The following is a 25,657-nucleotide window of genomic DNA, read 5'->3' on the forward strand; positions in this document are numbered from 1 at the left end:
ACAGAAAATATTTGCACAAAAGGTTTCAGTAAAAAAGGAAGGTGGTTTACCTACACAGGAAGAGTTACAATTTTGGAGGGTAGAATAATATGAAGATATTAACTCAGGAGATGGGGAGCACTTGGGCAGGAAAAAGTTAATTAATCCTGGAATTTGTAGTTCATGGAGGGGCATTTGGAATTCTCACTACACTACAAACCCCAGAATCCCACAGGAGGCATCCATAGCAAAACCAATAGCAAGATGCAAAACGCATCTGCGAACCCCATTTCTTGGAAGATGAACTGAAGCACTTGGACTCTATAGGCGAATGGTTATCCATTCAGTCACCCCCTCCTAACTCAGATCCGTGAGTTAGGAGGGGGTGACTGTAATACATTCTTTTAAAATCTAGTATAATAATAGAATAGAACTAATATCCACAATGATTATGATAATCATCCATTATATTTGTATCGTCTCCCCCCCCCCCCCACACACACACAAGGACCAGGATGCATAAAAGACATGGAGGGGGTGAAGGGTAGGGGCAGACTCTGACACTTTGGAATACCTGAATAAATAGATCCATGTAAATTAGACAACAAGTGTACCTCTTTAGGGATTGAGTCCTGCCCATAGAGAATGTTTTCTCCTTTGTCACTATAGGGCACACTTCTGATAAGGAAGGCACTTGGAGTGATGCCCTAGAGGCAGACATTAAGCCAGGGGCAGGCTGGTATGGGAGGAGGCACTCTAGATGTTTGGGTCCCAGGCCATTTGGAGCTGAAAATGCACTGCAATTTTGAATTGGGTCCAAAACTCAATAGGCAAGCAGTACAGTTGATTTAAGATTGGCTATCATGTGAACCAGTTTGGCAGTCCAGTTTAAAGTTCTGGCAGTTGAATTCTTCACAGGGTGGAGCTCCTGATTCATCTATCAGGCCAGCTCCAAATATAATGTAGCAGTAATCCAACCAGGAAGATAAAGACATTTGATTTCTCTGGCCAAATGATCTCTGGCATAGTTGCAACTGGCAAACCAGCCTTGTTAATTGTGCTGTGGTAACCTTCAACCTGTAGTATTGTAATATACTTTAGGTAGGGCTGCATTTGCAAACAGTCCAGAAGGAACAAATGGTCACCCACCTATTGGTGAGTGCCAGAAAAATCTGAACACAACTCCACTTGTATTTGGTACTACTATTTTCCAAGTCCCCTTTAAAGTTAATATTAGCAAATGTAATATTTAAAGTATCAGCTACCTTCACCCTTACAATCCCATACATATGCTAAGAGCTACTACTTGGGAAAATTTGTATACTGCTTGGGTGTATATTGGAGACCCAGTGTCTACTGCCTCCCATTAAGATCAGTGAGGCACATTCTATAGATACGGGAACTTTTTAGTGATGGACCAGAGTCTTTGCTACTTGGGGAGGAATGGCACGCACTGGAGATGAAGCCTTCTCAGTGGTGAATATTCTAGCATTTAGACAAGCCTCGGAGAATTTCTTCTTGAAGGCAGCCTTTGGTTGATACCATAGCTCATGTCAACAGAACAGCTCCACAGAACAACTGTAGATATCTGTTCTGATGCTATTGTCTTTCAATGGTCCCTTGGTCATCACTTATTTTTGTACTGCACTTCAGGAGGGCCACTTCACCCCCAAAGAAGTGGCTTAAAATATTTGAAATTAATCAGTCATCATAGCCAGCCCTCCCCCATCCAGCATGGTCACAGCTGGTGAAACACACAAGGCTGGTAAAATGGACTTTGTAACACTGAAGCTATATGTAGTGGCTAAGAGTGAAGGGTTGTATTCAAAATCCACAAATCTACCTGCAGCCATGAAGCAGTCTCAGTCAATTTATCACACGGTGTTGGAAAAATGAAATTGGGGTAGGAGAAACAAGGTACAAAGTGATTTTATCTCACAGGTGAGAGTGTGGTAACCTTGTTCCACATATCTGAAATTACCTTCCCTCAGATGACCACTTAAGGCCTGTGCAGACCGGCCATTAAGGCTGGCCTGGGGCTCGAGTTGGGGTGTGGCATCCATACAACGCATGCCCCAACTCTGCCCCCATAGCAGTGTGACACCATGTGCCGCACCACACAGTGCGCGGTGTCACAGCACTCTGGCGCTGCGTTTAGATGACACAGCACCAAAGGAGCACCATAAAGCGGTGGCACCAATGGTTATGGCACCCTTTCCAGGGCGCAGAAAGGAGCTGCTCTGCAGAAAGGTCAGATCGGGGTCATGGCATGCGGTTGCCGCAGCCCTGATCTGGTGAAGATGGAGGTGGCTGCAGGCTGTCCCTTAATCCAACTTTCTTTACGCTGTTGCCTGCACTAGTTATTGTCTTTTCTAATTAGTCACATCATTTCAAGATATATCCAAAGTACTACCACCTCAGTTTAGCTATCCTTGCTTTTAGTGAGAGTTCAGGCTTGATTTGCTTAATACTCATTTATTTATCTTTTTAAATGCCTACAGTATCTACAGAATTCTCCTCCAGCACCACATTTCAAATGAGTTGTTTCTGTTCCTGTCAGTTTTCTTCATTGTTCAACTTTCACATCCATATATAGAAATTGGAAAAACTGTGTCCTGGATTATTCTTATTTTAGTATTTAAGTATGTATCGTTACACTTGAGGATCCTATCTAGTTCCTTCATAGATCCCCTTTCAAGCCTTAGTATTCCAGCTTCTTGACTAAGGTCTCCATTTTAATTAATAACTAAGCCAATGTACATAAAGTCTTTACCTATTTCAATGTCTTCATTGCTCATTACTCACTTTAAAATTATGTAAATCATCCATGGTCATTATTTTGTCTTCTTAATATTCAACTGTAATCTTGATTTTCTTCCTTAATTTTCATCAGTAGTTATTTCAAATCTTTGCTGTTTTCTAGAAGTAATATGATGTCATGTGTGTATCTTAAATTGTTGATGTTCCTCCAGTTTTCATGCCCACTTCCTCTGAGCCTAATCCTGTTTCACATATGACATGTTCTGCATATAAATTATAAAACATAAAAGTATTGATTTACTAAGCAGCAAATTATTCTGGTTAGGCTTAGCAAAAGGATGTATGCCACCATTTTAGCCATTGTTCAATTTTTGTAGTGACTTCACTATTATCCAATCAGATGCTGTGGTATTTTCATAGGCAGTTTCATCATGTTTTTCCATACCTATCCCTGTTTATCTCCTCCTCCTTTTCTTCTTCTTCTTCTGTGATGCACTTTGTATGTTATGGCAGAAGCACTGGCACTAGACTATGCTGCTTCTTTCACATTTTAAAGGCTTAGTGTCACTTGGGCAAGAGCAATCACGAAGTGGGGATGACTGGGATGCTATTGTTCGGCAGCTGGATAAGAGAAGAAAAAAAATTATTTGGATTGTCATAACTGGAAACTTACCTCAGACTTTGCTATACTGGTCCCCTACATCTGTGTTGTACCACCATGTTGGCTGTGAGTGAATTAGTCCAAAATGTCTGAAGCACACTCAGTTAGGGAAAGTTGAACTACACAGCTGGCTGCACTAATGTAATGCTAGGCCTTTAAATATGAGATCCCACATAGTGTAGCGATTTGAGTGTTGAACGGGATACTGGAAAATCAAGGTCTGTATCTCTGCTCACACATAGAAACCCACTGGGAATCTTGGGCATGTCACACTCTCAGCCTCATAGGATGGCAACAGCAAACCCCTCTGAAAAAATTCTGCCAAGGAAACCTGAGATAGGTTCACCATAAGTGAGAAATGACTTGAAGGCATATAATAATAAGGGCTTTAAATATTACAGCAGAATGTGAGACTGAACTCCAAATTAGCAGCTCCCATACTGATGCTATAACGTATAAACAACATCCATGTCCAGTGTCTGTTTAAATGTTATATCTATTTCCTCCTTTGTTCCACTGAGTAGCAAAGTCTATGGTTTATATTGTATTTGGAAAGAAGTACCTACACATTTGAGAGTCAGCATGTTGTAGTTTGGGCTTGGGACTATAGGAAACCCAGGGTTTGAATCCCCACTGAAACACGGAGGCCTACTGGGTGGCCTTGGGCAAGTCATACTCTCTCACCATTAGAGTAAGACAATGGCAAACTTCCTCTAAATAAATCTTGCCAAGAAAACCCTAGGATAGGATTGCCATAAATCAAAATTGAGTTGCATACAACAACATCAACAACCCTATATTTTTACCTAAAATCTCAAAGGAACATTATATAGAAAATATATAGATCAGAATTATGTTCAGGACTTACATCTTTGTAAGTGCACTTACATCTGCAGGAATTAGAACCGGGCAGTTCTGTAACATCCATAGCTAATAAAAAGGCTTCTGTTATGTCATTATGTAGGGAGGCCAACAAAATGACCAAGGTACATTGGGATCAATGTGCATCATTGCTTTGTGTATGAGTCCTATTGTGCATGAAGATACCACCTAGGGAGTGCTGATATGCACTGGTAGAGCCTGATGCACACTGGGCACACTTGCCAGTGTCCCACTATGCATCTTTGCAATTCACTAAAGGATTTCTTAGTGCTTCTGTAGTTAAGTAAAGAAATTCAACCCTCCATATATATGGATTTCTTATGCACAGATTCATGCATTCATGTTTTAAAAACATTCTAAAAAGATATAAATTCCAAAAAGCAAACCTTGACTTTCCCATTTTATATAAGGGACACCATTTTACTATGCCATTGTATTTACTGGTAATGGAACTTGAGCACCCATGGATTTTGTTATCCACAGGGGGTCTTGAAATCAAACCCCAGCAGATACCAAGGTCCCACTGTAAACCATGGTAAAGGATTTCCACCATAGTGTTTTCTGGTCCTTATGATCATAGAGAAAGCATTTAGGAAGTCACAAGCTTCCATGGCCAGCATCCATAGTTTTTGTCGGTTTCTGGGCTATGTGGCCATGTTCTGGAAGCATTTATTCCTGATGTTTCACAAGCATCTGTGGCTGGAAGCCACAGATGCTTGTGAAACGTCAGGAACAAACTCTTCCAGAACACGGCCACATAGCCCGGAAAACTCACAAAAACATTTAGGAAGTGTTTGCACAGTTTTGTTCCAGAGGTGTCTCAGATTTACAGGGGCAGCTGGACTATACATCAAGTCCTCCAGAAGTGCAGCTTCAGTGCCCTGAACAGGTGGATGCCTCTCTCCATGGTGCTTATTTATTTTCTTTCCCCCTAGTTTTCTGTACTTCATGACTCATTTTCTTCATTGCAACACAGCCTTGCTCTTTCAAATTCTGCTATCAAGCCACAGCTTACGATGATCATATGATTTATATTCAATATTCTGGGTGTCTTTGGTACAGAATTCAAATTCTCATTTTATTTTATTTTTATTTTTATTGCACAGATGTTAGGCATGTGTGGAGGAGAGGGCATGCAGCCAATGGCCCTTCTTCTCTCACAAAGGTGTATTGGGCTCCTGCTTAAGAGTTAACTGATAATTAGTTCCTGGGTTTTCTTGACCTTCAGTGTGATCTGCATTACCTTTTATATCTTCAGCAGACTGGGCTTCACTGTGGTGACTAATTGCTGTAGGAACATGAACGGGATATGAGATTGGTTTACTAATTCTTGTGATGCCCAGGCATGTTTGCGTGGCTGCATCTTTCTATGACTCTAATAGGGAGATATCAAATTGAAGCTCTGCCATTGGGTAACTGTCACTCCCATATGCCCATGACAACCTCCCTTTGCTCATCTTTGATGGAAGATGCTCTAACTGAACTTTCAAGACCCTCGGGGATGATTCTACTAGTCCTTGGACTGAGTCAACAAGTGCTTCCTCATCCCTGCTCTCTATCTATAATCCAAAACAGCATAGTCTCAACTGAACTGTGCCATGTGATTATTCCATTTGGAATGTGTGGTGCTGCACTAAGTGAATCTCTCAGCTTGCGTCTACATTTTACTCATTTAAATTATATGTCCTTTAAGTGTGGGGCTAGGCAAGCAAAATGTCTCAAAATAACTTCTACAACAGGGAAAAAATTATGCCCTTTATCCCCTGCTCCTTGGTTTCCTAGAAGAATCTGGCTGACCTCTGTGGGAAACTGAACTAGGTGGAGTTTATTTTGATCCATCAGGTCATATTTTTGTACCATGTCCAGTATCTCACATAATGCCTCTCAGTACAGTCATTGTTAGAAGAATGCAGATCAGAACATGCATGGTCCAGGTAGATAGGGCAGATAAAAAGTGAAACTCTGTCTGCAAGGATCCATGGAAGTCCACAATATAGGAATGGGAAGGTCTGTCAATTTCTCTTTCTCATGCTTTTGGAATTTTTAATGTACTGTATAAGTATAAATGCAATGAAAGAATTAACAGTTGTATAAACAGTAGTGAAATGCAATGATGTTATTTAAAAGGAGGATATTGGCTTCTACTGTATAAGAAAATATACTGTGCCCAAGTCAATAACTGGAATCAATGAATATATGTAACCACATAAAATTCACAGTTAGTGGTTTTAATGTTTATATTTATGCATTATGTTGCTTTTCATGTTTCTTGAGTATGTTTGTATTACTTTAAATCTCTTTTCAATTCCTTCTATACAGAATGTGATCTTCCTGAATTTTGGAAAGATCTTATAAAAAAACCCCAACTAAAACAACATTCTTCCCCATCTACACTAGCCAGTTTCACAAGACTTGGTTGTGGAAGAAGCCATATTGATCTGCATGCCTTTATAGTGGTTAAAGATGAGGAACCTCTGGTGATGAGGGTAAAGGAGGGTAGCAACCATAAATAATGTGTATACACAGGGACTCAAAGACAGACTTTTAAGAGTTATACACACAGCACATTGGCCTTGGATGGATTCATCTATCAGTTTCACTTTCTCTCAGCTTCAAATGTTTTATAAAATTCTTTGCATCCTACCCATGTAGAAAATTAAGAATGTTAGTAAACTGAAAACTAAATTCTCATCCATTTCAATCACAGGCACAGAGATCATCCCGTAAGCACATCTATACATACCTTCTCCTCCAACTGTGGTTCCAAACTCACTCTGGGTCTTTGTGTTATGGCATTCAATGCTGGGATGAACATTTGCTGGGAATCCCCTGGCTCATTGTCTGTAGTGATTCATCTGATTTATTTTGATTGCTCGCAAACTTTCTGGGAATGCTGGAAGAAGAGTTCTCATTGCCTGTAGCTTCTGTTGGCAGGCAGTAAGGAGCCATTCTATGGCCAATCACTCAACAAGATGAGTAGAGATCAAAGTGAAGGGAAAAAACTTCATAGCTCAGAACCTTTATCATCTACCCCCTGGGCATCAGAATAATTTGACTGCCATCAAGATTTTAAGAGTTGCCATGGTGAGGTTTTCCTTGCAATAATAATCTGCTAATACAGCTTGAGTCTTCGCTACTCAAAATGCTTGGGATCAGAAGTGTTTGGGATTTCAGAGTTTTTCAGACTTTGGAATATTTGCATATACATAATGAGCTTTCTTGGAGATGGGACCCAAGTCTAACCATGAAATTCATTTAAATTTCATATACACCTTAGCCTGAAGGTAATTTTATACACAGTATTTTTTAATAATTTTGTGTGTGAAACAAAGTTTGTGTACACTGAACCATCAGAAAGCAAAGGTGTCACTATCTCAGCCACCCATAAGGACAAATTTGGAATTTGGAATATTTCAGAATTCTAGATAAGGGAGACTCAACCTGTAATGTATAATTCTTCCACCAAATAGGAAGTGGAAAATAACAGCAAAGCAGGTACAGCATACTCATGTAGACTTATTTCTTTCCTAGGTTGATTATTGGTCCACCTGCTTTCAACCACATCTAAACTGAGTTGTTTCCAAAGTGTTCAACATATGGACAGGGGTCAGGATTGCAAAGTGGAAGAGTTGCATGGATCTCAGGAGAGCCATAATTCTGATGGAAGTAGAGGTTAAAGGGTGGATTTCTTGCAAGGATGCATACAGTTGGTACAGGGTTCTTTCACTGGGCACAGGAAAGTGTACAAAAAAACTTTCTCTAGTCATTGAAATTTAGCAGACACAGATTACTTGCTTTCAGACTTTTCCCGTAAACACTGAGGCAAAATAACAATCAAAAACCCATCCTATCCTTTTCAGAAATCCAATTACTTGGATGCTATATATGTGATTCTGTATTATAATGAATAGAGAGGTAAAAATTCCATATTGTGAGTATCATAGCTTCCCAAAAACAGTGCTTGGATTCTAGTTTTAGAAGATGCAGCCTGGGGCTAATCTCTTTTTTAGTCAAGTAACCAAAGGGTGAAACTCCTCCTGCACTGAGAGGCATCTAGAAGCTAGGGAGGAAAGCTGGCATAGGCCCAGAGCTTGTGTACTGGTCTTTATCATTTTCCAAGGTCAGTCAGTGATTCTCTCACAAAGTAGCTTCCCCTGTTTTTCTATTCTGTGTTGAGCTGTTTTTCACCAAAGTTACAAAGGGGCAGGATTCCCAGAATATTCCGTGGAAATGTTTATGTCTGGGGGCAAGGTTGCACAAAATAAGATAGTAGTGATAGTGAGGAATGAGATGAACTACTTCTCGGACTATCCATTGTAGATTGCAGGTGGAGACATTGTTTTTTTAAAAAATGCTATCCCACATTAAAACAAGAAGTGAGAGAGAGTGCACATGTCAAGAGAAAGGATTTAGTATAACCCTCTGCTCAAGTTTATTACATACATTAAAATATGGGAGAGTATTCAAAAATAGCTAGCATGCAAGTTAGGTCCTGCATTGGATTGCTATGGAAAAGGGGGGGGGGGGGGCAATTGTGGCAGCTCATACCATTTTTCAGAATGAATTTCTCTCAATATTCACACAAGTGGGTAAAAGAGGTGCAAGTTATGGCGTGCAGAGGAAAGATCCCCAGAAGATGGGGCCAGAACGATTATGATAATGACGATGATTTCTTACCCACTTCTCTCTGTGGATTGAATTCTTCCTGAAGATCAAGGAGTGCTGGTGAACTCCTGAATTATTATGAATAAAGATGGCTCAGGCAGAGGGACCATGTGGGCCTCTACTTGGCCAACAGTGAAAACAAAAGTAGTCAGAAATAGTTACTTTGGGAGAAAGGCTCTCTAACAAAGACCCCAGTTCTACTGTAAATTTTTTCTTGTAGCTTGAACACATGCATGTTGCAGCAAAAACTATGGGCAACTGGATCTCAAAGTTTTTGTATCATTTTTAAGTGAGGAAAACAAAAAGAAGAGAGGGCTCACTAATTTGGTGAGGGAGTTAAACTTACTACAAACTCAAGGGTCAAAGGGGGGGAGGAGATCCTGCAAGGAGGAACAAGAGCTCCAATAAAGCACATTTTTTTTGGTCTCCATTCAGTCAAACTGCACTTTTGCACTGTGGGTTCAGGGCACATTTACCAGCTGCATAACATCATGGTGGCATACAAATTTTTACTCGAATATGTTCGTGCATATTACGTGACTGGTAGTCTTCAATTACATCTTTCATTATAAAACAAGAAGGAGTCTTGTGACACTTTTAAGAATAAGCAGTTTATTTCAGCATAAATGTTCTTGGATTAGAGTCAGCTTTTTCAAAGGCACTTCTTCAGATGTACCCAAAGAAGAAGACTCTTGTCCATGAAAGGTTATGCTAAAATAATTAGATTAGTCTTAAAAGTACCACAAGACTCCTCCATTCCTTCAGTAGCTATCTCTGAAAAATCTTCCAGTGGGAGGCACCAACCTTTAATGCTAGCTGATAAGTAATAGTACTGTACTAGATCATGTCCTGTTTGGAGTCAGAAGCTGGTGACCCTTTGCAGACAGTGCTCAATGTCCCTGGCCTGCTTCTGGCTATCCCAGACTTCTCTGCATTCAGCCAAAATTGCCAAGCCTCCATGCTGTTCTGAAAGAGGTAGGACAGAACTGGGCACACTTGGGCCTTAGAGTCTTCCTAATCTGTTTTTGGGGTGTTCAACTTCTCTAGATGTGCTAGGCTGCCCTTTCTCTCCCTCCTCCACCATCACAAAAAGAATCAATTGCCTTTCCTGAAAGTGTCCAGGAGCAGCAATTCACTTTTAAATAGATTGCTGGGCCTATCCACTTCACTGTTTAACATAAAAACATTAAAAATATATATAAGTGGAATTCTATCCTCCTTTTTTTTGTTATTAAGTTCAATTCCCCCCCCCCCCCCCCCCCGCCCATTAGTTTGGTTTATTTTGGCAGCCCATTCATCCCTGGAGTGTGTCGGGGCAGAAAAATGCCCCTTTGACCTGCTGGCAGTTGCCTGTATCTGGAGAAGAACCTAAGCCTCTTAAAGGCAACATAACACACATACACAATAATGAGGAGAGGTATCATTTGTGTTCTGAATGCTGCAGCACCTTGCCAGCATAACATGCATATCTTGCTCCTGCAAATTCCATGGCCTATATGAGATACAAGAGGTTCACTGAGCAGCTGAATGTTTTTCAAATTGAATCTTCCTGAAAATATATGTAGAGCCAGCAGTGGTTGGTAGCTTCCATCTCAGGGTACAGTGTAACCACTTTGAGTTTATTCTAGAAATTGCCCAAGGTCCTGAATGATATTCCAGTTAGATTCAGTACATTGGACTTCTTTAAAGTTTGGAATGAAACTCAGAGTAAAAGCCTTTGGACACAATGCGGTTTCTTTTAGACCTAAGCATTTCACTTCACCTAGAGTGTTTCCTTGCCTTTTTGTTCCATCCTCTCCAGGGCAGTGGGAAGCCCATTGGTCATGGATCCCAACAGCATCTGCCGGAAGACCAAGCGGCTGGCTGGGAAACAGGCTGAACTGTGTCAGACGGAGCCTGAGATTGTACAGGAAGTGGCCAAGGGTGCCAGGCTGGGTGTGCGGGAGTGCCAGTACCAGTTCCGCTTTCGCCGCTGGAACTGCACCAGTCACAGCAAATATTTTGGCAAGATCTTACAACAAGGTGAGTGGAGCTATCTCTATTGCTTGGGAAGCAAATTCTGTCCTGAAGGTTCTCCCACAGAGAGGAGAGGGAAGAGAGACATTTCCCTTAAGGATTTATGGAAATCTCTTCGTCCGCATAACCAGAAAGAAAAGGGATATCCTTCAAGAGAACCAAGTGTGCATGAGAGGAAAGACTTCCAGAAATGTCAGCACCAATGAGGTGGAAGACCGAATTCTATAAGACTCTTCTCAGTTATAAGGATATCAAGACAGGGTGGAGGAATGAAAATTGCTCACTAATCAGATCCTTCATTCATATACATATTGCTGGGCTGTAGGATAGCTGTAACATTGTTCTGGTGCCTCTGGGAAAATCTCAGTTTTATTTAATATGCAAGACAGTGTCATATTAAAATTTGTTCTGAACTGGGGCAAGAAATCCTTTCATAACTGCTTATTAGATAAGAGAGTATACTACCATTTCATAGTTCTCTCAGACTTCTCTAGGATGAAAAGGTTTTTAAAAAAAATCAGAGCCAACCCTGTCATTAGTTCTGGTAAGGCAGTTGCCTCAAGTGGTAGTTGCTGGCAGTGGCAATGAGATATTGGTGGTCAGAGATGTGGGTGCCATTTGGCTTCCCTGCGTTCACTCCGCTAGCTTTCAGAAGAAATGAAAGATACAGGCCTCTCACTAGTGCTGAAGTAAGAGTAAATCACCAATCTGAACAGCTTTGATAACATGAAATCAGCTCAGGGAGGGAGTTTCAGAGCCTGGGTGCAGCCACCAAGAAGGCCCTCTTTTTTTCTTTTTTCTTTTTTTCCTTTTTCTTTTTTGCACCAGGAGTGCCTGCAGACTTGATGGATAGTTATGGGGACAGGGGGTTAAACAAAGATGCTCTCACCAAATAAGAATTCTATCCTCCCCACAAATCATATTTTCTTTCAGCCCTCAATTTTAGCATTATGGAAAGTGAGACATTGAAATTTGTTCTCAAACAGAACACTGACATGTACTGTGTTCACGTTCCTTTGGGAAACTTACCTTTTCCTTTTCTTAGGACTTTATCACACATAGACAAATTGGGGGCAAATTGGTTAAATCCCATGCAGAAACGGGATTTAAAAGTCTGCAAAATGCCCACAAAAGCAGGTTGTTTTTCAGACGCATTAATGTCAATGTGAAATAATGCAACATTAACCTGAATGGAAAGTCGACAAGACCCCCTCCTTTTTACTTTCAGAAACTCCCCGAAAGTAAAAAGGAGCGGATTTTGTCAACTTTCCTTGTGGATTAATGTTGTGTTATTTCCCATTGATGTCAACGTCATCTGAAAAACCCGCTTTTGCGGGTTATTTTTACTTTCTGTTTGGGTTAACCCCAAACGTCATGTGAAAAACAACCCAGTTTTGTGGGTTGTTTTCACTTTAAATCCAGTTTCTGCACGGGACCTGTCCCATGTGATAAAGTCCTTAGAATGCCCAAACTGCAATGCTGTATGCTCAACTGAAGTTTGAAGTTGCTGCAACACTAAAAGTCTGGGAACTGTTAGACGATTTCATTTGTGGGACAGAATTCTTATCTGTGTGGCAATGATATCATTTTGCTACTCTGTAGCTACACCCCTGAAAGTTGTATAAAGCTATAAGATTTTATAAATTATAACCAGAACTTTGAATTGTACCCACAAACTAGACTGTAGCTGTTGTGACAAGGGAGTGATATAACTTGCTCCAGTTAATAGTCTGGCTACAGCTCTTTCGGCCATCTGGAAGTTTCTAGGCATTTTTCTGAGTATCTATCTGCACTTGATACTGTATGCTATCCTAAAATGTACATATCTGTACAATGTTTACATACAATGAACTACAGGGAGGTTTAAGCTCATTTCTTGCAACGATTTCCATTAAACAAATTGCAGGAATAAGCTTTTCTGTGCCCACATCCCATACCTCGAAGTATTAGGTCATATCTAGGGAAAGAGGAACTTTTATCTGAATTAAAGGCTGCAACATTTAAGTGATTAATTGCTTTTAAACCTTTTGATCCATTGAAAAAGTTCCTCTGGGCATCTGATTTTCAAATGAAATTATAATTTTTTAATTCAATGTACTTATGAAAACCACAGTAGCAGGTTCTTAGAAGCATTTCTCCATCTCTCATACCATAGGAGAAATGGCCCTTTTAAGATAATCCTGATGTGAGTCAGGCCTGGATCATCTAAAACAAAAATACTATCTTGTACAATTGTCATTTCACTCCTATGCAAATGTATGTAAGCCAGTATGGTGTAGTGGTTTGAGTATTGAGCTACGATTCTGCAGACCAGGTTTTGATTCCCCACTTGGTCATGGAAACTCATTGGGTGACCTTGGTTGAGTCACACACTCTCAACCTCTAGAAAACACTGTTGATAGGCTTGTCTTAGGGTTGCCATAAGTCTGAAATGACTTGAAGGCACACAACAACAAAGTAGCTGGGTAGTTAAGGAATAATTAAAGCTTATAATTAAGCCATTAGAACTGCTTCAGTGTGGTGACAACTCTCTTTTAAATCCATAAAACTGGGTGTTACTTTCCCTCTTCTTTCTCTATATGAAGAGAAGGCAAAAGGACTGTGGGGGACACCACACCTTTTGTTAGCACAATGGAACAGGTAGTATCATGTAGTCACTGTAGTGATTACAGTAGCATTTCCCCTAATCTGGTACAGTGTTTTAGACTGTAGCTCCCATAGCCTCCTGGCTTGTTTTGAAGTTGTAGTAGGGTGGGGAAATCCTCCTTCGCAGCCATGAAATGCAGTGGATGACCTTGTGCCAGCCACTACTTCTCAGCTTAATCTACCTCACAGGGCTTTTGTGGAAAATTAATATTCTAGGGTGGGAAAACAGAGGCTATCTTGATATTCACAAAGTAGAACTAAGGCAAAGTATAGTCTGGGGACCCCTCAAGGTTTTTACAGCCTTTCAATTCCCCAAGACTTTCCATATCACCCTTTTTCCAACCAAAAAGAAAGAAAGAAAGAAAGAAAGAAAGAAAGAAAGAAAGAAAGAAAGAAAGTGTAAATTGCCTGCCCTTGGATTTCCTGAGAGAGGTACATCATCTTTCTCATAGTTGCAGTACTGCTTTTCAAAACCAGAAGAGGACTCCTGGTCACTTCTGGTTTTTCATTTTTGTTTAGTTTTCTGAAATGTTTAGCTGCTCTTAGCCCTTAGAAAACTATCCCCCTGTCCTGGCTCAGTTGCCCACTCTTGTCATAGAGCAAAGAGCAAAATGTAAATGTAATAGATTTAATAAAATAAGGCAGTGACAACATGCAGACATGAGAAAATGAACATACTCAGATTCCAATATGGGGTGGAGGGTGTACCCTAAGGTAACAGGCTTTTCTGAGGCTGAGAGTTTGTGACTTGTCCAAGGTGACCCAGTGGGTTTCCATGATTGAGCACAGAATCAGACCCTGGTCTCCAGAGTTGTACTCCAACACTCAAACCACTAGACCATGCTGGCTCTTTTGGGTATGTTGGTAGATATTGCTGGGGGTGCAATAGAGCAACAGTTGGGAAAAGCCAGTGGGGATGAGAAATCACATGTGTGGGAATCATTGCTTGGCCATACTTTAGACAGGGGCGGGCAACATGTGGCCTTCCACATCCTGGACTGCAATTCCCATGATCTGTCACCACTGGGAATTCTACCTACTTACCTAGGTCTGATGAGAGTTGCAATCCAGCCACAATATCTGAAGGGCCATGCTTTTTAATTACCTCTATACTTTTTATGCTAGCAGGGAGGAAAACTGATGGACCTTCTGAAAAAGTTTTCATTGGTTCTCTCAGAGGGCAGGGCCAACGCTGCTCCAGTGTAAGGTAGAGGGATTGCTGGGTCCATGGGGAGACACGGGTTATTGCTACAGGCCAAAGGTTTACTGCTGTGACATGTCTCCTTGTCCTTGTAATGAAGCAATTATGGATGCTCCCAGACAACACAGCAGCTTTTAATAAAGCCCAAGAATGTATCCCTGTCTGGGAGTGATTTACTGCTGCCCCCACCTATCCTCCCCATAGACTGTGCTTCTACATGTCCTTATAGTTTCCTCCAGGCTCCCCAGCAACCTGACAAGAGTTGAGCTGGGCAATAAATAATTCAGAGAGGCCCCTTGCCATAATACTGAATGGCAGTACCTCCTCCCCCACAGTTATGTCCCAAACAGGAGGGAAAAGACAGGTCAAAGTGGCCAGGGAATCTTTCTTCTATGTTGCCCTTGTGCCAGGGGACTCATTATAGGTATGGTGAATGCTATACAGTATGGGATAGTGGTTTGAGCTCTGGACTAGGATTCCAAATGACCAGGGTTCAAATCACGACTTGGCCATGTAAACCCCCTTTGACCTCAAAGAGGAAGGGAATGGCAAACCTCTGAATACAGTACATCTTTCCAAGAAAACCCTATGATGGAACAGACATAAGATGGAATTAACTTGAAGGCACAGTCAATCCTTCATTTCTTCAGATTCAACCATCTACGCCTTCAGAATACACACACACACACCAATATACATTTTCTAAAAAACAAAGCTTGATTTTGCCATCTTATATATGGGAGACTGTTTTACTCCGCCATTGTATTTAATGGGACTTGAGCATTTTGGTATCCACAGGGAGTCATGGAACCAAATGCCAGTGGATACCTAGGGCCCACTGTAACAGCAAAAGTCTCTTTGTGGGCATGGAGTGAGCCACCTTGAGTCTCCTTCAGGAATAAAATAAATTAAAATAAAAAATTTAAATACTGGTATGTAAGAGAAAACTATCCCCAGACATTTTGAACAGCAATCTGGAGGAAACCAATCTTCATAACTTTTACTAATGTACAAAACACACAGAACTGTGGATGGTTCCACCAAGATCTCATGATTTACTAGGATGATAACATAATGATCTTGACACCTTTCAGTATTTCCTAGTGGTTATTTTCAACCTGCCACCCAACACAGCTCTGGTGAACAAGTGCAGAATGGCCAAGCCGGTGGAAGACGTCAAGGCTCCCTCACCAATAAAGATGAACTGAGGTAGTTGGGCAGACAGAAAAGTGAGAGGCCAGTCACACGCGAGTCCATCCATGCCTGCACTACACAGTCAGCTCTCTGTATCCACAGATTTTTTAGCCACAGATTCAAGCATCCACAGCTTGAAAATATTTTAAATTATATATAAATTCCAATAAGCAATACTTGATTTTGCCATTTTATATAAGAGACACCATTTTACTAGGCCATTGTATTTATTCACAGGATAAACTCCTGATCTCTTTCATGTGATAAACCCCTTTGAAACGTAAGTGCATGCTTCTTAAAAATCATACACAAAATGGAGGATATTTTTGAAATTCCTCCTGAAATGTAAGACATGTCCTGAAAACAGGGTGACCAAATGTCCTAACTGCAAAAGAGGCCAAGGCACCACAAAATGTATAAATAATAAATAAATAAAACTTTTATTTATATCCTGCTTTTCTGTGACAGGACAATCAAAGCGGCTTACAACATGTTAAAATCCACATTTACAAATTTATGTCCCAAATTCCACCCCCCCTTACAACAGGATTAAACAAGTTACAGTTAAAACATCTATTAAAAACACAATAAAAAATACAGCGAGGACAGAGCAGTGGGCTGATACATGTTGCGGGGAGCAGTCATTCTGTGGCCGGGCACTTTTATTCAGGAAAGGCCTGCCGGAAGAGATCTGTCTTGACAGCTTTTTAAAAGCTGCCTAAGCTGGCAATTTGACAGATCTCGTCTGGCAGACCGTTCCATAGTTTGGGAGCAATTGCAGAGAAGGCCTTCTGGGAGGTAGCAGTTAGTCTGGTTTTTAAAGGCTGCAATAGATTCCTCCCAGAGGACCTGAGGGTGTGGAGTGGATTATGTGGGAGTAGGCGATCCCTCAAATAGGTTGGACCCAAGCCATGTAGGGCTTTAAAGGTTATAACCAACACCTTGTACTGTGCCCAGAGATTAATATAGGACATGATCAAATGAAAAAGATAAAAACACTGAACAGAAATGTATAGAACCATGCTGCTTCAGACTCATGCCTGTACTATACAGTCAGCTCTCTATGTCCAGGGATCTTATCTTCATAGATTCAAGCATCCATGGCTTGAAAACACACACACACACACACACACACACATATACACACACACACTTGTCCCTCCATATTCGCTAGCGTTAGGGGCACAAGACTTCTGAGAATATGGAAAAATCGCAAATAACAAAAACACCATATTTTCACCTGAGAGGACACCTCTCTAGGAATCTCTAGGTCCTCCAGTCCAACTCTGTGGTCAATGTCTGACAGACACTGACCATAGAACTGCGCTGGAGGAGCTACAAAGGCCTAGTAGGAATGTCTAGGTCTTTCAGTGCAACTTTTAGTTAAAGTTGACCATAGAGTTGCAGTGGAGGACCTAGATATTCCTAGAAAGAACATATTAATCCAATCCATGAACAATCATATCTATCTATCTATCTATCTATCTATCTAAGCCACAAATATGAAGGGAGGAGTGTGTGTATGTGTGTGTGTGTGTGTGTGTGTGTATTCCAAAAAGCAAAAACCCCTTTTTAGAGAAGGGGGACACCATCGTCCTTTCCCACTGTGCATGATGATCCATGGGTCTTCTTTCTTTTTCCTATTTGGCTGTCCATGTTGCTACCAGTTCCTGCTGGACCCAAGGCTGCAGTGGAGGGCTGTGTCCTGGGAAAGGAGGACCTACCTGCCCCCCCATCCTACCTCCCACCCCTTCCAGCCTTCCTCTGGGGATGCAGCCCCACCAGCAAAGCCAGGTGCCCAGCTTGGAGCCTGGCGAGTGCTGCTGCTGCTGCAAAGGGATGCTCCTCGGCAGGGGGCAGGGAGGGGAGAATGGCCCTTGGGCGCTGGCAGGTCCCAGCAGGGCCAGGGATGCCTGGAACTCGTCTCCCGCGGCGGAGGGGAGGCTGGCGCCCAAGGAGTGCATTCCGACCCCCGGCTCCCGATGGGAGGAGGAGGAGGCAGGCAAGGGCCAAGGTGGGCTGCTTGCCTTGCCAGAGGGAGTCCTTCCTCGCCAGTCTCCCTCTTCTCACTCCCAGGGGCTGGAGCCTTGGGGACTGGCACTCTAGGGAACAGGGCTCCAGTCCCTGGCTCTTCTTGCTGGGGGCCTTCACCTCGTTTCTGACCCAACCATGGGGTTTTACTTATTGTATTGTATTTTATTTATAGCAATAGCAATAGCAGCTTCATTTATATACCGCCTCATGCCACCTAAGCAAGCAGCCTCTAAGCAGTTCACAACTGTAAGCTCATTTAATTTAATTTAATTTAACTTATTATTATTATTATATTACGTATTATTATTATTAAAATGTATTTATATCTCGCTTCTCCAAGCAGATTCAGGCAGCTAACAATAATAAAGCAACATTAAAATACAGTAAAACATCATAACCCATAAACCCTCCCGTTCACAATAAAAATACATTTTAATTATAAACTAAACAGAGATAATTGGGGGAGAAATTGATGGGAGGCCACTGAGAGGCTAGTCTGGAAAAGCCTGCCGGAAGAGATACGTCTTAGCCACTTTTTTATTCATTTTATTTTATTATTTATTATTATTTTACTTAATTTATTATGTTATTTGTTTATTAATTTTATTAATTTATTTCTATTGATATTATTATTATTATTATTATTATTATTATTATTATTATTATTATTATTTGCAGTATTTATACCCTGCTCTTCAGCCTTAAAGGCTCTCAGCGCAGCGGGTTCCCTGCCCTCAGGCTTACAATCTAAAAAGACATGAGACAAAAGGAGAAGGGAATGGTGATGGGGAAGAGGATCAAGTCCAGTGGTTCTTCTTTCCCTCTGAGGCCTGGACCATGGCAGATGGACTGGAGGGATGCCAGCTTTCTCCCAAAAGAGACACAGTATAAAAGAGAGACAATATAAAAAACACATTAAAGCAATTTTTTAAAAAAAAAAAAACTATTAAAACAACCTAATTGAAACACTACCAAGTTAAAATTTCACCATACATAATTTAAAAAAACTACAACACCCCCGCCTCCCAATAAATGAAATAAAACCAGGCTTGCATGATTTTAAAAAGCCTGCCTGCAGAGAAATGTTTTTACCCGCCGGTGTGGTATTTATTTATTTTATTTTATTGGCAAGCTTTGTGCCATAGCTGCCTTGCCCTGAGGCTGAGAGAGTGTGACTTGGAATAGGATCCTAGAGTTGGAAGCAAGCACAAGAATCATCCAGTCCAAGCCCCTTCTGCAATGAAGGAACTTGCAATCAAAGCCATTCAGCCTCTGTTTGAAAACCTCCAAAGAAAGAGACTCCACCACACTCCAGGGGAATGTATTCCACTTTCAAACAGTTCTTACTGCCAGAAAGTTCTTCCTAATATTGAGGTGGAATCTTTTTTTCTGTAGCTTGCATCCATTGCTCCCTGTCCTAGTTTTTGGAGCAGCAGAAAATAAGCTTGCTCCATCCTCAATATGACACCCTTTCAAACATTTAAACATGGCCATCATGTCACCTCTTAACCTTCTCTTCTCCAGGCTAAACATACCCAGCACTCCCTAGGCTGGACTCAAAGGTGGAATTCCCTAAGGTGGAATCTCTTTACATGTGGTTTGCATCCATTGCTCCATGTCCAAGGTCATCCAGGGTTTTTTTATGGTCGAGCAGGGAATTAAACCCTGGTCTCCAGAGTTGTAATCCAATGCTCAAATCACTATACTACACTGGCTCTCAGATCCCTGCTCATGGTAGGCAAATCTATCTTGGAGTTTTCTTGGCAAGTTTCTTCACTGAGGGATTGCTATTGCCATCCTCTGAGACTGGGAGAGTGTGACCTTCCCAAGGGCACTCAGTTTCCATGGCCATGGTCGGATTTGAACTCTAGTCTGCAGAGTCATAGTCCAAAACTCAAACCATCATACCCACAGTTGAATCTATTTGTAAGACTTTACTATTTCCTTTGTACACCATGATCCAATACATACCAGTTGAGTCTCCCTTATCCAAAACACTTGGGGCCAGAAGCGTTTTGGATTTCATATTTTTTTCAGATTTTGGAATATTTGCATATACATAATGGCGTATCTTGAAGACGGGATCCAAGTCTAAACATGAAATTCATTTATGTTCCATATACACGTAATACACATAGCCTGAAGGTAATTTTATGCATAATATTTTAAATAATTTTGTACATGAAACAAAGTTTGTGAACACTGAATAATCAGAAAACCAAGGTGAAATTCTCCCAGTCACTCATGTGGATAACTTTGGATTTTGGAGCATTTCAGATTTTGAAATTCTGGATAAATAAATAAATGTGGCTAAATTCCCAACAAATGAACAAAATCAAGGCTGAAGGACTGGGCTTCCTTTCTGCCAGAGCAGATGAAGAGTGGAATCTATTCTATTTGGTGCTACCAAAAAATAGGATATTCTCCTGCCCATTCTACCCTTGTTACAAAATGAAGTAGATGCAATTCACGTGGAAATTTGCTAGGGAAAAACTGGCTAATTTGGCACATCCTGTCCTTATCTCTTGTTAAATGTAGTTATGGCTTAGGATGTGATGGTTGTTTAAAAACCTGTCTTATTCTGATGCACAGTCTCTCTGTCTCTTATTCCCTCTCATTGTCCTGCACAGATATCCGTGAGACAGCCTTTGTCTATGCCATCACAGCCGCTGGTGTGAGCCATGCAGTGACCCAGGCCTGCAGCATGGGTGAGCTGCTGCAGTGTGGTTGTGAGGCAACCCGGAGCCGAGCACCTCCTCTGCCCCCTGCCCTGACAGGGTCAGAAGGCTCTGCTTGGGAATGGGGCGGCTGTGGGGATGATGTGGACTTTGGCTATGAGAAGTCCCGCCAATTCATGGACGCCAAGCGCAAGCGTGGCAAGAGCGACATTCGAACACTTATTGACCTGCACAACAATGAAGCAGGACGTCTGGTAAGGGTAGCCTCCCAGCTACTTCCTGTTGAGTATCAAGAATGCTTTCCCTATAGGCAATCCCACCTGTTCCTTATAGATAAACCGTTAGTTGTTCTGGATCTGTCTGTCTCGGACTTGCTTTGCTGCCTGCCTCATCTTCCCTCCCTTTCCACTGATAACATCTTTTTGTTTCCAGACAACTTCATGTGTTCAGGGTAATGTGCCCAACCTAATAGAGCTCACACACAGCTGGAGTCTTGATCCCAGACCCAGTTCTTGGGCTAAGCTTTACTGCAGGGATAGGATCCTCTAGCTATTTCCAGGCTGCAGCACACATCAGCCGTAGCCAACATAGTTACTGGTGAGGGATTGGTGCGTGTTGCAGTCCAACAGTAACTGGAGCATCATTCAAATCCCAGCCATCAATATTGAGAGCACTGCCTGTCAATCCTGTGGAGATAGCTGTGTACATTTCTGTACAATAAAAGGGGAGAACATAGCGTCACCATTGCCACCTGCCTCTGCTCCTGCACTGTCTCTTGTCCACCAGCTTCATTCTTTCTGCTACCATGTTCTTTGCTAAGGCTGCACATGCACATATTTTTTGTAAAGGCTCATGTGGCATATAAACAAAGCAGGGTCACCAGAAAGAGGACATCATTGCAGGGACAATGAGTGACAAAAACAGGGCGAGGATTGCAGAGGATGTCACTGCAACAATTTGGTCATTCTGACCTTACCCCAGTGGTACTCACTCAAATCCATGTCCAGTTAGCCAAATCTATTTCCCCAGTACCCTGTTATGTATTCTTTGGTTTGCTATGATGTCATTTGACACAAGTGTGGAAAGTAGTGGGATACTTTCTACATACAGTTACTACTGAGCTAGACTATGTCCCTTGAACACATCTACTAACTTCCTAGGTGCTTTTGGGTCATCCTTTACCCCTGTTGTCATCTAATCTGTCATTTCACCTTCTAAAACTGATTTTGGCTATAGTGCCTCACCTTTATTTGTTCATAATATTTAATGGCTCAAAAATGCTGGAAAAGATTAAAGTATCTCTGTGCCACCCTGGTTTTATGTATGAAGCTATTTCTCTCTTGGTTACTCCTGCTTCCAGACTTGCATATTCTTACTGCCTTGTTCATCCCTGAATGCCCCAGAACTAAACCATATTCTTTTGATAGGCTGGGCACTTGCCCCAGTATGCTTTCTTTGCTACCACCGGAAGTTTTCTGTGATGCATTGTCAGGTAGGCTCTCACTCTTACCCCTGTCATACCTACAATCAAGCCTGGCACTCATCCTGAATATGCCACTAAACAGTGTATTTGCTGACAAAACAGGGAGAGTCCACGATCCCCAGCAGAACAACCATTTCTATTTCATCAATAGATAACAATGCAGATAAATAAATGAGGCCAGAGGGGATAGTAAATGTAGGAACAGATACCCCACATAGATGTACATGATTACATGCATAGAGAACTCAACAGTGGGGAGGATATCACAGAAATATGAACAACAGACTGTCTAGGTGGATTTGGCCAAGTGGCTTAAATCTAAGTCTATTGTTGCGATATGAAAATACCGTAATAGCACTGATTTACATTACAGAGTTTAGTGCTACATAAATGCTATATTTTATTGTTATTTCTCATGGTCCCATCTTTATTAGCCTTGAAGGCAACACATTAATGGCAGGTTCATTCCAGAAGAGATTAACACAAACAGAGTTCTTTGGTCCATGTCAGATGACAGAGGATGGTGATCTGAGATATCTCAGAGTTTGGAGAAGTTGTTGTTGCTGTTGTTGTTATTTTGGGCTACAGTTTCTAGATTATCACAACCTGCATGGGTCTGACATCTCTTTCATTTCTAATATGAACCCCTTGATCACCTAATTTCAGAAGCATGATGCTATCAATACACACACACAGAGAGAGAGAGAGAGAGAAAGAGAGAGAGAGAGCACTTTTTGGCAAATCAGTATTCCCCATACACTGCTCTGAAGACCAGAATTATCTGATTTCTCTCACAGATTGCCTGGCTGGTGTTCTCCTCTAAGGCTTAAAAATGGCTTGAAAGTAAACGTTTGTCAGTTCAAGAAGCCAAGGAATACATGTGCTTTATAAAATGTGACCTTTTGTTTTATTGAAACACAGTTGAGATTGCAATACAATAATCATCTGTTTATACAATATTAAAGCATACCCATAGCTGTCTTTTTTCTTCAAAGTGAAACTAAGCAATTGGGAAAAAAATTACATATGATTAAGATTTGGTATGGACAACAGAAAATTGTCCTGGGGGAAGGAGCTCTTTTGAGGGATGCCAGTTAGTCATCCTGGTCAATAGATGCCAGAAGTGTTAGTAGGGAATCCATTTGGATGTATTTCTTTAGAGTTCCTCTTGGCCCTTTAGACATATCCAGTCTCAACAGCCATAACAGCACGTGTGTGTGTGTGTGTGTGTGTGTGACATTCATGTTGCTGTGGGTTTCCCATAAGCAACTGAATAGCCCTACTGTGAACAAAATGCTAGACTGGATAGGCCTTTGATCTGGTCGCATTAGTGCAGCTCTTCTTGTGCTCTTATAAATGTTTCTTTGCTGCACTTACATGACTCTTGGCAGTGGTGTTAAACAGATACTGGATCTTGACACTTTGGAGGAGAATGTCCCCGAACTCTTTCTTTTAGACTTTCTGTCAATCTGCTCTCACTTCTGTTCTAACTGGTTGCATCGAAAGCTGGCCTTGGTTTCAACAATCGCTCTATTGCAGAGCATTATTGAAGATATGAATGGATTTCTTCAGTGGCTGTCCCTTTTCCTCTTTGCAGGCAGTGAAGGACCACATGAGGACAGAGTGCAAGTGCCATGGCCTTTCAGGTTCCTGTGCCCTACGTACCTGCTGGAAGAAGATGCCCCCTTTCCGGGAGGTGGGTGATCGCCTGCTTGAACGCTTCAATGGGGCTTTTAAAGTAATGGGTGGCAATGATGGCAAAACGCTCATCCCTGTGGGCCGGAACATCAAGCCACCAGACCGGCAGGATCTCATCTACTCTGCTGACTCACCTGACTTCTGTGTTGCAAATCGCAAGACAGGTTCACTGGGCACACGTGGGCGAGTGTGTAACAGCACTGCCCTGGACATGAGTGGATGTGACCTGCTGTGCTGTGGACGTGGTCATCGGGATGACACACTACTCCTAGAAGAGAATTGCCTTTGCCGCTTTCACTGGTGCTGTGTCGTGCAATGTCGGAAATGCACGGTGCGCAAAGAACTCAGCCTGTGCATTTGAGGGACCAAGTAAAGGACACTGGACAGGGATGGCACAGAGCACACAGAAGAGGAATGTATTCCACCTGCCACAAAACTGCAGAGACAGCCAAGTCTAATCAAGCCCTTATGGGGACGAGGGGAATAAAACTGGTCTAGCCTGGAGTCAGAGGGCAGCCTGGAAGAGAGCCCAGAAACTGATCCCAGACGTGGGCCATCTTGGAACCTCAGCACAGATTGTCTCCAAATCTTTCCCAGCACTGGGTTATAGCCTCTTGTATGCAGGTCCTTGGCATTCAGTGTCAAGCTATGGGCTCCCAAAGGTCCCCACACTCCCGACCTGCCTGCTTGCCTGGACTCCTGAAAAAAAACATGGAAACTGTGTCAGCTATGTTCTATCATCACCAGCTCATGCAGTCTGGCCCTTTGTGGGTTTTCCCTGCCTGTGGTGCATGCACAGATTGCTTGGAGAGATGTGTTGAACCTCACTTATTAATGGACCTTTACTGTGAGAGAAGAGCAGAGATTTCCAGAATAGTCACTCCTATGGCTAACATGCTTCCTATCAGCTGGGGCTGCCATTTCTCTCTATATTAATAAAGTTATTTAAAACTGTCAGTGCTTTTTATCCAATGTTGAAAAATGTAGTGTTAACAAGTGCATTAAATACACATTAGTAACTTAATTACTCAATGAGTGATATGAAGGTGGGGTTTTTCTAGCATTGCAGCATCTTCATTTGAAAAACAACAACATGGGAGCATGTCCTAAAGTGTGGGGAAATGATCCTAATCTCTGTTCGTGACTAGGATAATAGTGTTTATTGCAAATCAGTTGAGAATAAAAAATAACTCCTATGGAGCTACAGACACTGGGGTTGAATGGTGGTGTGTTTAGTGCCAAGAAAGCCTGTATAGGGTTTGGAGTAATTTAGTCTTAATGGTAAATCCTGTACCTTTGATATAGAGCTTGGAAGCATTTTTAATTATTATTATTTGTTTTTTAGATTAAAGTGGCCATGACAGGAGGCCATTTTGGATGACTAGTTGTCATCCAAAAAGGAAGTTCTCATTTTGTAAGATTTGTTGTTTACACTTAAATTGTACTTCTACCATAAATCCGATAAGATTGTGTCCTTAAAATTAGTACAGCAGAAAGAGACAAGTACTTGTGTGTATGTTTAAAGCAACGTGTTTTCTCCTCTGAAGCTAAACTCAACACAGTGCCCTTGAGTATCAAGTCAGTTCACAATAAACTGTGAAGAAACTCTAGATGTTGAGTAGGAGCTACAAGTGGATGGTTCCTAGTGCTTGCAGTGAAAAGGCATTGTGCAAGTGTTCATCTTTTATTTTTAACAGCTTTGCACTGATTTAAACCCCCCCCCTCCAAAAAAAAGATGCCAGAAATGAAAAGGAAACACA

The 25,657-nt window shown here is 41.7% G+C and overlaps 1 protein-coding gene across 3 annotated transcripts in view; it reads left to right on the forward strand.

Annotated features, from left to right (window-relative positions):
* The window catches only part of WNT6 (Wnt family member 6), a 59,817-nt gene extending 34,808 nt beyond the window's left edge, over positions 1–25,009 (forward strand). For 2 of the 3 annotated variants that reach the window (XM_042480484.1, XM_042480491.1), the window contains exons 2-4: positions 10,749–10,969; positions 20,669–20,970; positions 23,797–25,009. In XM_042480484.1, the coding sequence (XP_042336418.1) occupies positions 10,749–10,969; positions 20,669–20,970; positions 23,797–24,258 (985 nt within the window). In that variant the 3' untranslated portion in view covers positions 24,259–25,009. Of the gene's footprint in view, positions 1–7,752; positions 7,778–10,748; positions 10,970–20,668; positions 20,971–23,796 lie in introns of all 3 variants that reach the window. The other variant, XM_042480499.1, reaches the window with a different exon arrangement.
* Positions 25,010–25,657: the final 648 nt, after the last annotated feature.

The sequence above is a fragment of the Sceloporus undulatus genome, chromosome 1 (genome assembly GCF_019175285.1).
Source record: "Sceloporus undulatus isolate JIND9_A2432 ecotype Alabama chromosome 1, SceUnd_v1.1, whole genome shotgun sequence".
NCBI classification, from domain to species: domain Eukaryota; kingdom Metazoa; phylum Chordata; class Lepidosauria; order Squamata; family Phrynosomatidae; genus Sceloporus; species Sceloporus undulatus.